This window comes from Rousettus aegyptiacus, unplaced genomic scaffold (genome assembly GCF_014176215.1).
Source record: "Rousettus aegyptiacus isolate mRouAeg1 unplaced genomic scaffold, mRouAeg1.p scaffold_m13_p_7, whole genome shotgun sequence".
NCBI lineage: Eukaryota > Metazoa > Chordata > Mammalia > Chiroptera > Pteropodidae > Rousettus > Rousettus aegyptiacus.
This window is the reverse complement of record NW_023416310.1, coordinates 67,475,781-67,491,815: the sequence shown is the minus strand read 5'-3', so window position 1 is coordinate 67,491,815 and position 16,035 is coordinate 67,475,781. Positions and strand designations below refer to the sequence as shown.

Below are 16,035 nucleotides of genomic sequence, written 5' to 3'. Positions count from 1 at the left end.
AGGAACTGGCTTGGAACTCCTGGCAGAAGAAGGCTATGAAGTGACCCATAAGGTGAGGCATGAAGCTGTTCGGTGGGTGTAATAGCGCCTCCTAAGCTGACTGCTTGGGGGTTCTGTGTGCCGGCAAGCAGAGCTCGCTCCACCTCCCACAACAATGTGGGCCAGCCCACCAGGTGCACACAGGCCATTCACTTCCTTCCTTGAATGCCATTTTTTGTTTTGGGGGTTAGTACTATGGAGGAGGGTGCCAAAAGATTGAATGATTTATCAGTGGTGTGCAAAACTCCTATCCCCTGGCTGTACAAAAATAAAGTAGTTGGGCCCCTTCCCTACTCCTTGTCAGCAGAAAAGCCATCCTGGAGCCCATTCTCCTTCCTCATTTCGCTCCTCACTGAGGTTGCTTCCCCAAGGTGAATGCAGACAGCCTTGGTTTAAGTGAAAACAACCATGCTGTCAGCTGGCTACCTAAGCAAGCAAGCCTTTGGCTTCAAATCTGCCCTGACCTTCCAGCCCAGCTGGCTTATATCATAATGTAGTTCATAACATAAACTTCACAGTCGCTGGGGCTCAATGGCACATAGTTGAAATGGCTTTACATTCATTTTGGCCTCTGAGCAAATGCCTTTAATTTTGTATGTGATATGAAATTCCTGACCTCCTAAAGACTGGGCTAAGAACCAACAATTTCTGTCTTCTGGAATTTCCAAACAACATACCACCCTTTATGTTAAAATTAATACAGTGCCTTTTGCTTTTAAAAGCACTTTCAGCCCTGTGTCCCATTTGTGCTGGATGGCTCCTAGGACAGGTGCTGTCCTCCACACTCTGTCGTTTGCTAGCTATGTGACCCTAGGGAAGTTGTGCACCCTTTCTGTGCCTCAGTTTTGTAATAGGTAAAATGGAGAGGACAAAGCACCCACTGCATGGGGTTCTAGTGTGAGGCTTAAATGACTGAGCAGATGTGAAGCATTTTAGAACAATGTTCAATGAATGCTAATATTTCCATTACTTTAACTGCTGTTCTATCCTGGGTGCCAGCTAGGTATTGTTTTAAAATGAAGCTCAGCTTCCGAAATATCTCGAAGTTTCCCCTTTCATTGTAGGAGTACTCCCAGAGCACTACAGCTCTACTCTTCCCATTACCAGTTGTTTTCTCTATACCTTCTTATGCCTGCTGCCCCACTGGAGCTGTGCTGACCATTGCCTGCTTTCTTCCTTGCCTCTTACTAGACCAGAAACCCCCAGTCCTAACACATATCACCTTCTCTCTACCTGACAGACTTATGCCCCCTAGAGCTTATGCGTGTTGTTTGTAGCCACTAAGATCTTTTAATTTGGCTGACGTTTTGGTTTGGGTACCATTAAAATGAGTAACTTAGATGTTTCTTAACATTCTGAATTATCCTTTCCTGGCTACTGGCCAGGCTGCTGGGAGATCACAGGGCAAACAGGTTCAAGGTCCACTGAGTAACACCAGGACATGCTAGATGAAGCCATCAGGGTAACATGAACTTCTGGGGAACAGGCACGTGAGCATGCTGATCAGATGTTACTGCACAGATTCCAACTGATACAGAAATTGCTTCCTTTATTGATTTAGAACGAAACACCAGCAAATTATTTTCTAAACAAAAAGCATATGGATGTTTATAAAACACCAAAATCCCACCAGCATAGAACCAACCATCACCGCATCTTAACTTGAAAGCAGTACCGGCAGATATCAGCAGACAACATGGGGGCACAGCAGTTATAGTGCAGTAGGAGTCTCAAATATCAACTGGCATCAGCATCTCGGACACTTGTAATTTATATTTGCTGAGGGGAGGGTGTGGATTCTACAACCAAAGCCCACAAGGCCAGCAACTAGACCACCATGAGGTCAAGCTAAATGAAGGGCCAGCTTCTTCTCCCCAGCAGATCTTGGCATGCAAAATAGAGACAGCATTGGATTCTAAAACAACCACACCCACAACCATCGTCATATTTCCTAACACTCCTCAGGATGCCCAGGGTTTTAAAGAATGGAAAAATACACCAATCACATTTCCAGAATCACAACTTTGTTTGAACTGACTGCTTCGCAGTCCCTTCCTGTCTAGCCCTGCCAGTGGTCCTCGACTGTGATGACTTTGCCTTGCAAAACTGCAAACATAGTTCAGATAATCCCTTGGTCATCTTTGAAGAAAATACAAAGGCATTGCCAGACTCAGAAAAAGCACAGCTACACATGATAGCTGAATCTTTCCATTTAACAAACAAGTGGCTCCTCCCAGAAACACCAGAAATAATTGTTCATCTCAGAGCCCCCTTCCCAATTGTCCTCATTAAGGGTTTTATAATGTTGCTTCTAGGCACAAAGAAGGTCATTAGATGCTGGCTAGTTAATTTTAGCAAATACATTATCTCAGTTATCAGGTCACTACTGACTTAAAATCTCTCTGAATCAATGCTAAGAAATTATTTGGATAGTTTCAGATGCATAAAAACAGCTATATTGTCATAAAAATTGGGCTGAATTAAGAAAACAAACACCTCTGTTATATCTCTCAATAGTGAAGGTTGGAAAAATTACATCCTAAAATACGAGAAGGAATGAGTTGGATGGAGGTATCATCTGGTTCTCTTGTTTCCAGTGTGACACAAAACACAATTTCACAGGCCCCTTGTTCGGGTTCTTAACTTGGTAGCAGCAAGATCCTCCCATAACACCCATTTCCCTGGGCTCTCTGTGAGTCAGGACAGTGAAAGTTAGGTCAAGAGAAGGAAAGCCTCTGAAGACCCACCCTAGACTAGGCCCCAGGGGGGGCGTCTTCGTGATAGCTTCATGTGCTCCTTTGAGTGTCATAGTCTCCCACAGCCCTTACTCGCAAGGTGAGGGTCACATACACCACTGATGTATCTAAAAAAATAAACTCTTGCAGCTTGAGGAATCAGCAATACCTTCTCCCCCTCTTTAATGGCCTTTACATTAATGTGCCCCGGCCAATGGGGTGCAGGGCAGACCTTTCACCCGGGTCAGAAGGCTGTGGAACTCTTCCACTGCCTGTGAATGTGCCATGGGGTTAAGCACCAGGTGTCGGAAGAGGTTGACAGGCTCAGCATTCCGAAATGTCTTGGGGATGGGGATGGTCAGGGGCAGGAAGCTATTACCAATGAGGAAGTGATGGAGGGACCTCTGCTGGAGACCCCGACCCAGGAACCAAAGGATGTCCTGGAGCCGCTGGGAGAGCATGCTGTGCTGCCAGTCCGTGAGAGGCAGCCGCAGCAACAGGTGCATGAGGGCTGTTTTGAAGTGGTAAGAGGTGAGGATGGGACGGGATGCTCCCTGGGGCAGGCTCTGAAGGTCCCGGAGACTTAAGATGATCTGGAGGCATTTGAGGTGACAGGTGTTCTCAGGAGCAAAACGCCCTACAAGCTTCAGAAACAAGTGCTCACAGGCTGCAAAGGACTCAGGCCAGTCCACACTGGTGAGCTGTTCCTGCTCAGAAGCCTGGCTCACCAGGTAGACCAAGGTGTCTTCCCGCTGCACCCCCAGGACCAAGTGGATTGAGAGAAAGCGGCCTGAGCGATAGTCTAGCCTAAGCTTGCAGGACGTAGTGGATGGTGGGAGGCTTAGCTGAAAGTCATACTTGTGGGCCACTAGGGCCCAGGCATTGCCCACCATGTTCCGGAACCACTGTACGGTCTTGCATGCATCCAGGTGGGAGCCGGTACAGAGTGCTGCCTTGATGGAGCTGCTACACTTGCCCAGAAGGGCCGAATGGTCCTGGTGGTGGTGCACCAGGCAAAGCACGTCCCCCAGAAGCTTCTCGCGCTTACACATGCATTCCGACTCCACCAGCACACTGCCACAGCGGTGGCCCAGGGCCAGATCTCTCATCTCCAGCACAAACATAGTGCCCTGCGGGGGGATGATGGGCACGAGGATATCAAATTTCTGTGTCTCGTGGAGAGTACCCCATTTCTCAAAGGCAGCCCCAATGCCCAGGCAGTCCTCCAGCTGCGGATGAGCCTCCCGGCGGCTGAGCACCCGGCAGGCCTCAATGAGGTCATCCACAAAGCTCTCCACAAACTCGCATGTGCAGGGAAGGTCACGGACGACGTTCTGGACGTAGTGTCTGTAAAATGATTCCAGGGCCTCCTGCGAAGGGAAGTCGGCAAGCCAGTTGTAGGAGGTGATGGGGACCCGCCGGACTTCTTCCTCTGCCTCCTCGTCACTGCTGGAATCAAAGCCTGGCTCAAGCTGCATGTTCTGTCGCAGGAGCTCAAAGATGAGAAAGAGGCAAAAGAGGCCGGCGTTCCACAGGTTTCCCAGCATCCAGCTCAGCGGCCCCCCCTGGCCCTCGGCCTGGAATGGCCACCCCATGTCCTTCTTCCCCAGCACTAACTGGTCGCTGGATGTATCTCCTCTCCAGAAGTTCTCTGCCTTCTGTTTCTGCTCAGCTGCTCGCTTTCTCTCTTCAAATTCTATCTCTAACTGGCGCATCTCCTCACTCATCCGCTTCTCCAGCTGCCGACTTCTGGCCAGTGTGTCCAGGTCCATCCGGTCACTGACCATCAGGGGGTGGTGGACAACATACATCACTGCCAAGAACAGAAGGCTTATCACAGCCATGGAGGCCTCTGCATCTGGAGAAGTAGGGGTGGGAGTCAGAAGTGGATCTTCGGGGTTCATCTGCTCTCCAGTGCATATTCCCCAGAGCTCTGGAACCCCCAAATCCTGGGGGTCAACTATTCAGGATGAACAGAGAGCTCACAGAGCTGGGGCTGGACAGAGCCAGGTTGGTCTGCCCGGGAGGGTTTAGGAGAAAGGGGGGCAGCAGGATATGCCACTCAGTCTCTCTACTGCTTTCCTTCCACATGGCCTGGGTAGTATTTAGGTTTCCAGAGTGTGGACATGGGACTGTTTTCATTCTTGTGTAGGATGGGGAGGGGAACCCCAGTGGTAAGGTGGCCTCACCCGACTCATCACTCCACCCCGGGCACCAGGCTTGCCCTGCTGACCCCAGAGACTCCCTTCCACGGGCAGGAAGCACAGTCTGCCTGGGCAACACCTTTCCTCTTGCCAGACAGTCGGCTCCAGGCCCCACCTGTAGCATCCCTCTTATTCTGTGACTTCACAATTCTCATTCTGCTCACCCAGTGTCATCAGACTGCTCAGCCTCTCCTCCTCCCTCGTGCCAACCCTCAGTGGGCACCAGGGAGGCACAGTGCTCCAGTCACTTCTCCACTGCTTGCTGCTACCCACAGGCAGGCACAGCGGCACCTCTTAGCCCAGGAACCAGTTACCCAAGGCCACCCGAAGGCGGGCAGTAATTGGTTCCTCTGCCTCCCCACCCACCACAGAGGTTGAAGCTGCTGGGCTTACCGAGGTCATGAAGGACCCAGTTGTGTGGGCACTGAAGCCTGGCGGGGGCCTCTCCTCCCTTTGGAACTTGGCCTTGCTCAGGCTCACCCAATTCCTGTCAAAATTTACAAGGTACCTGGGGCTTTGGATGAAACAGAGTGCCTCCCATTCATAACTTCCCCAAATTCAAGGCCCAGAGAACTGGACTCTCGCCCCCCTACCCTCCCGGGGGTTTTCCCGGGGCCAAGTTCCTCACCGTAGGTGTCAGCAGGAACAAGGTCTTAAAGAGATAGAGCAGCCTGACGGTCCTCGCCTGCTTCCCGGCGGCGTGGAGGCTCCCTGTTCCTCGCCAGGTCCTCCCGCGGGAGTGGCCCCGCTCCCCTCTCTTGGGGAGCACACCATGTCTGTCCTAGTGTCGGGTCGTCTGTGCGCGGCCCACCACTGAGAACACACTGAACTGCGCGCGGATCCGAGGGCGCCAACCTAGTCGGTACTACTAGGACTACCGCTGTCCAGGCCGCGCCCAGCGCTACCAGGCCCCGCCCCGAATCACGAGGCCCCGCCCCACCGTCCAGGCCTCGCCCAGAACTACCAGCCCTCTCCCACCTCGCCCAACCACACCCTGCTCATAGCGTGCGGTGGGAGCGGGTTTGGGGGATTCAGTGATCTCATCACACACACGCCCCCTCCGTCCCGGCCCCAGGGTTTGTGTGCAGAGCGCAGGGCCTGCGGCCCCAGACTTACAGCTGAAGGGCGCTCATGCTGCAGCTGCTCAGCCCCTCTGGGGTGGCGCCAAGGAGCACTACGCTGGCGGTATCACCTTCACTCTCGGTTCAGCGGGGAATATGCGTAGTGGGAACTTAGGTGTGAGAGTGACGGTGGCATAACTAGGAACTGACCAGGGAAACGGTATTCCCATTTTGGGCTGTCCCTGAGCAAAATAGTGCAGATGAGATGTGTTGTCGGCATCCTTAATGGTCGGCAATCCCAGCACGCCCCCAAACTCAGGCATCTTGCGGTAACCCCTACTTCCATCGCAGTGGCCCTCACTGAAGGATCACATGGCTCCAAAGACCTGGCTTGAGGCCTTGCTTTCCATTCACTAGCCACATGGGAATAAGAACCCTAAATCTACAAAGCTCTGCTGACACGGGGCCGTATAAGAGAGAACTTTATAAAGTGTGGAGGCAGGACAAGGCTTGGGATATACTAAGAAATACCAGCAGAATGGGGTTCTTGAGAAGTATCTGTTGAGTATCAGGATGAGCCCCTAGCCTTTCCAGGGCCACCCATTCCAAGAGAAAAGAAAGGGGTGACCTCTTGATACTTGCTAAAAGTCCTGCTGGAAGACACGTTTCAGTTCTCCTTATCCAGTGGCAATGCAGAGGGGACCTCAAACAACTTGGGCCACACTTCCAAAAATATTGTCTTAATCATGGAGGGGGAAAGACTATTCTGGATGAGGGTAACTGAAGTTTCAAAGTTCGTCTTTATAAACTTGCACAACAAAGAATAGCCCACAGGCTGCCATTAGTACATTCAAGCAGTTGTAATGAAATTCTCTTTTTAAATTTATGATATGACAATGTCAAGATGAAAAAAAAAAACCCCACACATTTTAGAGTGTGGAAGCCAATGGTGTTTAAAACTATGTGTTTAAAGATGTATGTTTATGGTCAAGTAAGGATTTGTTTCAAAGGTGATTGTCAGATTGGAAGGCATTTGTTAATTCATAGTCTGCAGAGAAATGAACTTGTTAACATGAATTAGAGACCCTACGCTACAGAACTATTAACCCATTTAAAGATCATACTTTGATCACAAAAGCCATCACAGTGGTGAGAAGAGTTGCTCAAAGACTTGAGAACGTTGGGAAAAACACCAATAATCAATTTTTTTTAAAGGCAAGCGATTTGGGGTGGTTTTCCTTGGCTCTTGATGAAATTGACAGATATTACTGATACAGCCCAGTTGTTGCTGTTTATTCCAGAAGCCAAAGCAGGCTTTGCAGTTATTGAAAAATTAGACTATGAATAATCTGTATAAAACAACCACAGGCAAGAATATTTCAAAGAAGTTGAGAAAACACTAATTCAGTACAACCAGAAATGGAACCTGCTATATACCTGCCAACGTATCGCAACAGATGGTGGTAAAAATGGATATGGAGCTGGAGTTATTCGACTTAGCTTCACTCCAACTTTATATATAAGCTATATGTTCAGCTCTAGGTCAGGAGGCATTTACCATCCAATACACAAGTTACCAAGGGGCCTTGGGTGACTGAACACTCCTCTTTCCCAACTCCAAGAGTTCAGGCATCCTGAGGGCTTCCTAGACACATTTGAGTTCTCGAGTTTTGCTCTCATTGCTCATGTTCCTTAACCCCTGCTCATGGCTCCTCCAGCAGGCATACCTCTCCTCTTGCTCCACTTCCTGCCATCACCTCTCAGCAGTACTCCTTGTTTCTGGTTCCCCCGCCCCCATTCTCCCACTATTCATCTTACCTTCCCAGCTCTGTGAGGAAGCTCCTGTACAGAGGGTCTGAATTAATATGGCCTGCCTTTGAGGCTGGTGAGGCCAGGCAAATCAGTTATCTTCTCTGGGCCTCGATTTCTTCATCGGTAAAGTGGAGGACATTAGTAGATTTCATAGGGCTTATGGGGATTAAATGAGATAATGTATGCTAAAGTGGTACTTTGCAAATGCTTGCCATATGATATATACTTTTTGCTTAATCTAAATTTGGTCCCCCTAATCAAACAGCTGCTATAAAGCTGCAACAAACCAACCTCCCAAACCAGAAACCTGCTACGGTTTCCTTTTGCCTCCTAGATTAAAGTAAAACCTCTTTACAATGACATTATTTTTTCAAGAGACGGTAAATTATATCAACCCAAATTGTATCCCACGGTTCCAGTCTTTACATTTGCCCTGCACTCAGCTGAACTGAGCTCTTAACGGTCCCTGAGGCATGCCTTTGTTCTTCACCTTCATGCTTTTGCTTTTTCTGTATCCCCCAGACATCTCCCCTAGCCCCCACCTCAACTGAAATCACAGCCAGCATTTTACATTAGAGGGTCTTATGTGGGAAGTGACTTCTCTGATAGCCTCAGATGCCCCCTTGTGGCACTGACTGCATTCTGCTTTTTAAATTGCAGTTATTTGTATTTTTATTTCTCCTACAGACTGAAATTTCTCAAGGGTTCTAATTGCATCTTGCTTTTCTGAGTCCCCAAAAGTGCTCATGGAGTTTTGCGTACGTGTGAATATTTGAGAAGTGACTAAATGAAGTGACAGGTCTTCAGGTACAGAAATAATAGGTCCAGGAGCCTGGGCAACCCTATTCCAAGTCTGGGGCCAGGGAGTATTGAATTCTGAAGGCTATCCTTGAGCATACTGGGGCAAGCTAGGCTCACTTTGGCCACTAATGTCCCTCAAGGGCCTGTGCCTGTTAGAGTACTCCCAGGTCCCTCAGCTTCCTGGGCATAATGATGTTAAAAATTTATTTCGAAAAAATAACTTTATTGAGATCTGATTTATATACTATACAATTCTTCCACTTAAAATGTATAGTTCAGTGATTTCTTAATATGTATTCAGAGTTGTGCACCAATCACTACAGTCTAACTTTAGAACATTTTCATTACCCCAGCAAGAAAACTTGTTCCCATTAATATCATCCTTCATTCTTCCTCTCTAAGATCCCTGCCTCCAACTGTTAGATACTTTCACTTTTCTATAGATTTGCCTATTTTTCACACTTCATTTCATATAAATGGAATCATACATTGTGTGGTCTTTGGTGATTGGTTTCTTTCATTTGTTAAACTAATTAAATAAAGAAGCCATTACACCGAGGTGGTTCTAATACCTTGGCAGCCTATGTAAGCAAACCAAACCTGAGCCTGGAAGTGCCTCAAGGACTTTAAGAAATCAAAACATAAGGACAGTGAACCACAGAGAGCCAGCTAGTTAGTCTTTTCCAAGTAAGGTAAAAGCCTAAGCTATAGCCCCAAAACTAATTTTCTTGCTTTGTTTCTGTATCATCTCTATAAATCTTTCTCTTAGCTCCTGTTGGTGGAGCACTCCTAACCGTTTCTGGCTTGGTGCTGCCCAATTTGAATAGATTTTTGCTCAAGTAAATTCTTAAAAATTCGATATGCCTCGGTTTACCTTCCGGTATCCTCAACATGTTGAGATTCATCTATGTTACAGTATGCATTGGTACTTCATTGTTTTGGAGGGCTGAATAAATAGTCCATTATATAAACCTACAGTACCACAATTTGTGTATTAATTCCTCGGTTGGTGGATATTTGGGTTGTTTACACTTTTTGGCTATTATGAACAGTGCTTCTATCGACATTTGTGTACAAGTTTTTGTGTAGACATGTATTCAGTTCTCTGAGTAGATTCTTAGGAGTGGATTGGCTCAAGCTTCATTCTACATGTTATGAGAACAGCATCTCTGCACTGCCAGGTGTCTGAGAATTCTCAGGATCATATTTTCCCCCCCAAAATTGTGCCAATTTCTTGTTTTCACTGAATTCTCTCTCAGCTTGGTGGCTTGTCTTCTATAACCTAGTCCTTCCTACTCCATTTCAACTTTCCATGGCACAACCTTCATTCCTTAATCCCCTAGAGTAATGAACACAACAATGTGTGGCAAACTCCTTTTCAGGATTTGAGCAAATCTCATGTGGGCAGCAACTTAAACATCACTCCCTAAAAGTGCATCAGCCAGTTTCTTTGCTTGTGGTTCCCTTAGGTCCTGTCATCTTCCTGGGTTCTCTTGCCTCTTGAATACCTTTCTCTTCCCTTCTCTACATGCCAGCCTCCAATCCCCATTCCTCTACCTTTTCTTATGCAGGGCACTTTAGTCCCCTCTTGACTTGCCTTCCCCAAGACCCTCCAGCCTCACCCTTTTCAACAGGAAGGCCTGAAGTTTCCCTGAACTGGCTCCCCCAACAGAACTCCCATCTCTGGTGTAAACATGGCCCTTACCCTACAGTGAGGAAGCATGGCTGTCGTTTTCTAAATCACGATTTTTTCCTTCTGTACGTACATTTCAGTGTGACAACCCTCTCTGCTATAGCCTCCTCAAATGGGAAGCACTACTTTATCTCTCACAGTCCTTCCAGTTCTGATGTCCTATGGAAATTTTCAAATCTATCTAAATTACTAAATGGAGGATTATATTTGGAAGAACCTGCTGAGAAACAAAGGGAAGTTGGGGGAATTTTCCTTTGTTTCCTGCTTCACAGATTTGCCCACAGCCCCAGCTCAACTGTGAATATGAGTATCTCTCTATAGAAATGCAGATCAGAATCCCCTACATACTTTTCAGACTCATTTGTATTAGGTGGGTGAGCCATAGCATGGCAATGGAATAAAAGTCCGTCTTTTTTTTTTTTTTTTCAGTCAGTCTTGAGAATTCAGATTTCAATCGCCTTCATTGAGTGTCCACCTGAGTCAGGCACTTCACCAGTGCTTTAAACATAACCTCATTTAATCGCAAGTCCTATGAGGAAAGTTTTATTGCTTCAATTTTAAGGATGACAAAATGACACTCACCCAGAGAGACCAGGTAGCTACCCCAAGGTCACACAGCCACTGAGGAGCAGAGCTGCCACAAGGAAGACTGTCCCTTGGAAGGCTTGGTTAGATATACAACAGCCAGCCAGGGCTGCAAACTCTAAGCCTATAGAGGCCAGGCAGGTAACACCAAGGAGCAAAGGGACCAAGTAGGAGAAAACAGGAGCAAAGGGAGGAGCATGTGTATCCTCGAAGGGTGAGGATGAATTCCTTTTGCTTAACACCCATCCTCTTTTTCATTCATCTTTGAAAAGCGAGTAGGCTCTAAGTGAGAACTGGTAGACTGGGGGTGGGAAGGGCCCAAGGACTTTGCCATTGGGTAAGAAATGAAGTCATTGTTTCAAGGAGTCCATCTCTGTCAGGAGGGCAGCTGCCTTCACTAATGTTCCTTGAGCCATGCAGAGGGCCCTGCCATGGAAGGCGACAAATATTTGGGAGAAAACAGGGGGCCCCAGGCTGGCCCGATGGCTTTAGGCGGGACAGACTTTTTATTCAAGTATTAAACCTAGGAGAAAGACCCAAAGGAGGATACCAGTCATTCACACACGCACACACACCTTAAATCACTCGCTGGGCACTTCGGCTTCCTCGGCCGGAAATAGGGCTAATTAGCTCTCTCGCCTGCAGAATTCACAGGACTGTTGTCAGAGTCAGAAGCTAGCAGAATGCGTTAGGGTTAGGACAGGGGGGTAAGCAGGTGTATGTTTGCTCACGAAGTGAAGAGTCTTCAGGGCCGCAGACCAGAGCCTGACATGGGCGGAAAGTATAGGATGTGGGTCCGAAGTGGCAAAAAAAAGTCAGAACCAAATCTGAAGATCCCCGGATTCCGGGACTGGGAACCCGCCCGCCCTACCCAGAAGGCCACGGGGCACCAGCGCGCGCCTGCCAGAGACATGCCCCACATTCACTTCCGGCGCGCGACCCGGAAGCGGAAGTGGTCTCGTTTCTCTCTGATCCACTCTTGTGCGTCTCACCTGCGTAGTTCTTGCCTGGTGGGAACGCGCAGCGGGGGCAGTTTGTCTTGTGTGGGGAAGGGGAGCTGAAAGCTGAGACCTCGGAGCGGCGGCAGACATGGCGGATGTGACCGCCCGTAGCCTGCAGTACGAGTACAAGGCGGTGCGTGTGGGCCCGGGGAGGACTCCGGTCCGAGAGTTTAGTAGGGAGCGGGAGACGGAGGAAGGGAGCTTGTTCGTAGGCCTACAAAAGAACTACGAAAGCGGAGGGGAGGTTGGATCGGAGTGTTGTCCCCTCAGCGCTTCACTCGCCCCGCTCCAGATATCACCCTCATCATGCCCAGCAGTTATTACGGGCAGTGTTAGGATTGGGCAGCTGATTGAGTTGCTCTTTGCTCATGTGCAGTTATACGACGCTGTTTCTTTTTGAGGAAAATATCTTTTTATTCCGACTAGTGGTTACCAGCACTTAGTTTCTTCGATTCTTACTTCCTCTGTTATCGTCCGCTGATATTCCTGTGGTATAGGAATTGGCTCTGCTCGTGTCCGAGCTTCCATTGTTCTGTGATCTTTTCAGAACTCGAATCTTGTCCTCCAAGCTGACCGCTCTCTCATTGACCGTACCCGCCGGGATGAGCCCACGGGAGAGGTGCTGTCCCTGGTTGGGAAGCTGGAGGGCACCCGGATGGGAGATAAGGCTCAACGGACCAAACCGCAGATGCAGGAGGAAAGAAGAGCCAAGTGAGTAGCAGGAGGAGAATAATTTTTCTTCATCAACAGTCCATCTTTTTCCCCCCTGCGCCCCACAGTTCATCTTGCCTGGAGCATTTGAGCTTTGTTTTTCTGAAATGCTGGGTGCAAGATGAGACATCAGTGGCAGTAAAAAACTTTAATGAAAGTAAAAACAACATGAGAATTAAAAGATTCTCAAGTAAAAAACACCTCTCTTTCTGTTATTGCGTATTTCCTGCTGTTATATATACAAACATCCAAGCATCCGCCATACGAATGATGGGATTTTTTTTGTTATTTCTTTTTTTACTTTTTGGGGGATATATTTCAAAATTTAAAAATTCAACTTTACCTTTGGCACTGATCTTCTCTGTTTTTCTCAAAAATTGTAGGCCCAGTTTTGGTTTAAAGTAGTTATATTCGAAATGAGTTAATGCATTATTGGCCTTCTACTTTGCAAAATATGATATCTTTTCCATTTTTATTATTATTTGTGGGAATCAATGGCAGTAGATTCCTTTAGAGCTTCAGTTTCTCTGGCTAGAAAAAGAAAATGTAGCTGAGGAGTGAGGAGTGAGGCACTAGTCAAAACCCAGTTGTATAATATTGTACAAAATAAAAAGGGTTCTCTTTTAAATGAATGCGGAGGATGTCTCCTTGCAACGTTCAGTGTACCTCGTGACAACGACAGGATTCCCTGTCTGTTACTGTGTTCCCACAAAGAAATACTCCTGCAAGTGACTAAGACCAAACGGGAATCATTTACTAAGGTATAGCTTTGTGTTTTAAACATTGCCTGTGTGCCATGAAGCTGAGAAGGAGGAGGGTGGCTTGATTTAGTCTTGCCTTGAGGAGGGAGGTTTCTCCTGGATCACCATTGCACTGTGTGTGTTAGGCGAAGGAAGCGTGACGAGGACCGGCACGACATCAATAAGATGAAGGGGTACACATTGCTCTCAGAGGGTATTGACGAGATGGTGGGCATCATTTACAAGCCTAAAACCAAAGAGACCCGGGAGACCTACGAGGTGCTGCTTAGCTTCATCCAGGCTGCCCTTGGGGACCAGGTAAGGCGGCCAGAAGGTGAGGCCAAGGTTTTGGAGGGGAAGAGTCCACCTGGGAAGTGCCGGAAGAACCTCGTCCTGTGGATGTTCTTCTGTTGGCCATACCAGTTTTCAGCAGTGGCTAATACTTCCTGAGTACTTACTTAATGTGGGGTAGTGCTTTGCATGTCTTCTTTCTTCCAGCCCTCACGTTAGCTCTATGATTAGGTGCTGTTAATGTTCGTTTTCCATCTTACAGAGAAGAGATGTGAGGCAAAGGGTAGTTAGGTAGTTTTCCCAGGTCACAGAGGTAGTATTTGACAGTCGAGTTAAGAACCCAGGTATCTATATCCCAGGTTTGTGCTCTTACCCTTTTTACATGTGTGGTTAGATTTAGGACCTTTGTGAGTCTGAGACTGGTGAGGAGGGTGCTGTAGGAATTGGGGATAGAGGATCATCACAAGTCTTGGCAGGTGGGAGGAAGACTGCAATGCCCTTGCCACCTGGAGAAATGTGTTAGATGTGGTGGAAGTTGTGTCTTTCTTCCTAAGACCACCTGCTTAATCTTTTTTAAAATGGGTCTTTAATTGTGTGACTCTGGTGGCATTTTTTAACATTAATGAAAACGGTCAGAACCTGGTATGCAGGTTTTAAAGAGGTATGGCTCGCCATAGGCTGTCGTCACAGATCAGTGATGTTCTGCCTCTTGTTGTTTTAAATGTTTGTTGTCATTGGCTTTTTTTTTTTTTTTTTTTTTTTCCACCAGCCACGTGATATTCTGTGTGGGGCAGCCGACGAAGTTCTAGCTGTCCTAAAGAATGAAAAGCTTCGTGACAAGGAAAGGAGAAAGGAGATTGACCTGCTGTTGGGTCAGACAGATGACACCAGATACCATGTTCTAGTGAACTTGGGCAAAAAGATCACAGACTACGGTGGAGACAAGGAAATCCAGAACATGGGTAACAGCTCTTTGTGTCCTGGTCACGTTACCTGGTTGCTTATTGACCCCTAGAGGTGATCTTCTAACCTCATTCATTAAAACAGCTAAATATGTCAGTTCCTGTAACTCGTTTGTATTTCTCGAGGAGTTAAAGTTGATGGACACAAGAATCCCTAGATTATGGCAGCCCTTTCTTACTCTGTACCTTTTCTCACATAAAGCATGGGAGAAAACTCCGGGCAGAGCTTGGGGGGCTCAAGTGGTTGAGCAGGCAGTGTAGGGCCGTACCCAGGGTTGGCAGGTTGGAGAAGGCCTTGGTGGCTCACTCTGGCCATTGTTAAGTGTCTTTGTGAATCCTTAGACCTGAGGTCTGTCCTGAGGGGAGGCATGTCAGGCCAGTGGGGAGGAGGTTAGCTCCATGGTGTCACATCCCACTTATTGTTCACTGTCCTCAAATCCCTCATTTCAGATGACAACATTGATGAGACATATGGCGTGAATGTACAGTTTGAGTCTGATGAGGAGGTGAGTGATAAAGCCAAATGACCCAGTTTATTTTTGTTTTTTGAAATTGGATAAGGGGATCAGTTCTAGTGTTAAGGAATTTCTATAAATTTTATGGTATTGTATGAGTGTCGGACTTGGCCATGAATATCATTTTGCTAAAAAATTATTTTAGTCATTGTTAGGTTTTATAAAGCAAATTAAACTTATAAGTAAAAATTAATATAACTTAGAGTAAGCCACTGCATCAGCAAAAAGAAGACATAGATGAGTGCGGTGTGTACTTCACTGAGAGCATATGCTACCACGCATCACTGCATTTTAACCTTACCATGATCATTTCCTACTGGTCAGGGCTGCATGTCTTCGCTCTTTTTAAAAGTGCACATTTGCCTAAGAGCTTGGGCACATTTTGTATGTGATTGGTTAAGTAACAGCTGCAGCAGCCACTGAGGTTCACTGTCTGGACTGATTTCTTGAGTACAACCGAATAAGAGTAAGTAGGACTCTTGGAAGTCTGTGCAATTGCCTCGGTTACTGCAGGTGAGCCCGGCTCCTGAAAGATAAAGTGTCACCTTGGCACCTCATGCTAGGAGAGGAGGCAGGGGCAGTGTAGGTTCAGCAGGGAGCCACCAAATCGGGAGCCAGGCAGTCTGACGAATTTTGGTCTTAGATCTTGGGCCTATCATTTTGCTTCAGTTTCTCCATCTGTCAGCTGAGATGAGTGAAATAGTGATTTTGAATTCCCTTCCTGTGATACAGTGAATAGGATTGTATGAATTTAAGTAGCAATAAACTGAAAGAATGCTTTGCTCGTTGCATTTATTTATTTAACAAATGCTTATGACTTAAGTGCCTGCTTTTAATGTGACACCATGTGGAATCCACAGTACCGCGTGAGCCGGTGTGTGAGTC

At 47.2% G+C, this 16,035-nt stretch overlaps 2 protein-coding genes across 6 annotated transcripts in view; one reads left to right on the top strand and one right to left on the bottom strand.

Annotated features, from left to right (window-relative positions):
* Positions 1-1,571: 1,571 nt before the first annotated feature.
* On the bottom strand, positions 1,572-5,832 carry ITPRIPL1 (ITPRIP like 1). 5 transcript variants are annotated; one of them, XM_016142931.2, is made up of 3 exons: positions 5,607-5,832; positions 5,372-5,492; positions 1,572-4,632 (listed from the first exon to the last, which is right to left on the bottom strand). In XM_016142931.2, exon 3 carries the CDS (start codon positions 4,616-4,618, stop codon positions 2,972-2,974), a length of 1,647 nt encoding a protein of 548 aa, XP_015998417.2. In that variant the 5' UTR covers positions 4,619-4,632; positions 5,372-5,492; positions 5,607-5,832; the 3' UTR covers positions 1,572-2,971. The 5 variants fall into 5 exon arrangements, with proteins under 5 accessions (XP_015998417.2, XP_015998421.2, XP_015998419.2 ...); XM_016142935.2 differs by having other exon boundaries at positions 5,372-5,465; positions 5,607-5,757; XM_016142933.2 differs by having other exon boundaries at positions 1,572-4,587; positions 5,372-5,832.
* Positions 5,833-12,000: 6,168 nt separating this feature from the next.
* Positions 12,001-16,035, top strand: part of SNRNP200 (small nuclear ribonucleoprotein U5 subunit 200) — a 29,419-nt gene continuing 25,384 nt past the window's right edge. The window contains exons 1-5 of the mRNA XM_016142925.2: positions 12,001-12,064; positions 12,479-12,642; positions 13,529-13,700; positions 14,443-14,635; positions 15,086-15,141. Coding sequence (XP_015998411.1) covers positions 12,020-12,064; positions 12,479-12,642; positions 13,529-13,700; positions 14,443-14,635; positions 15,086-15,141 — 630 coding nt within the window. The 5' untranslated portion in view covers positions 12,001-12,019. The remainder of the gene's footprint in view (positions 12,065-12,478; positions 12,643-13,528; positions 13,701-14,442; positions 14,636-15,085; positions 15,142-16,035) is intronic.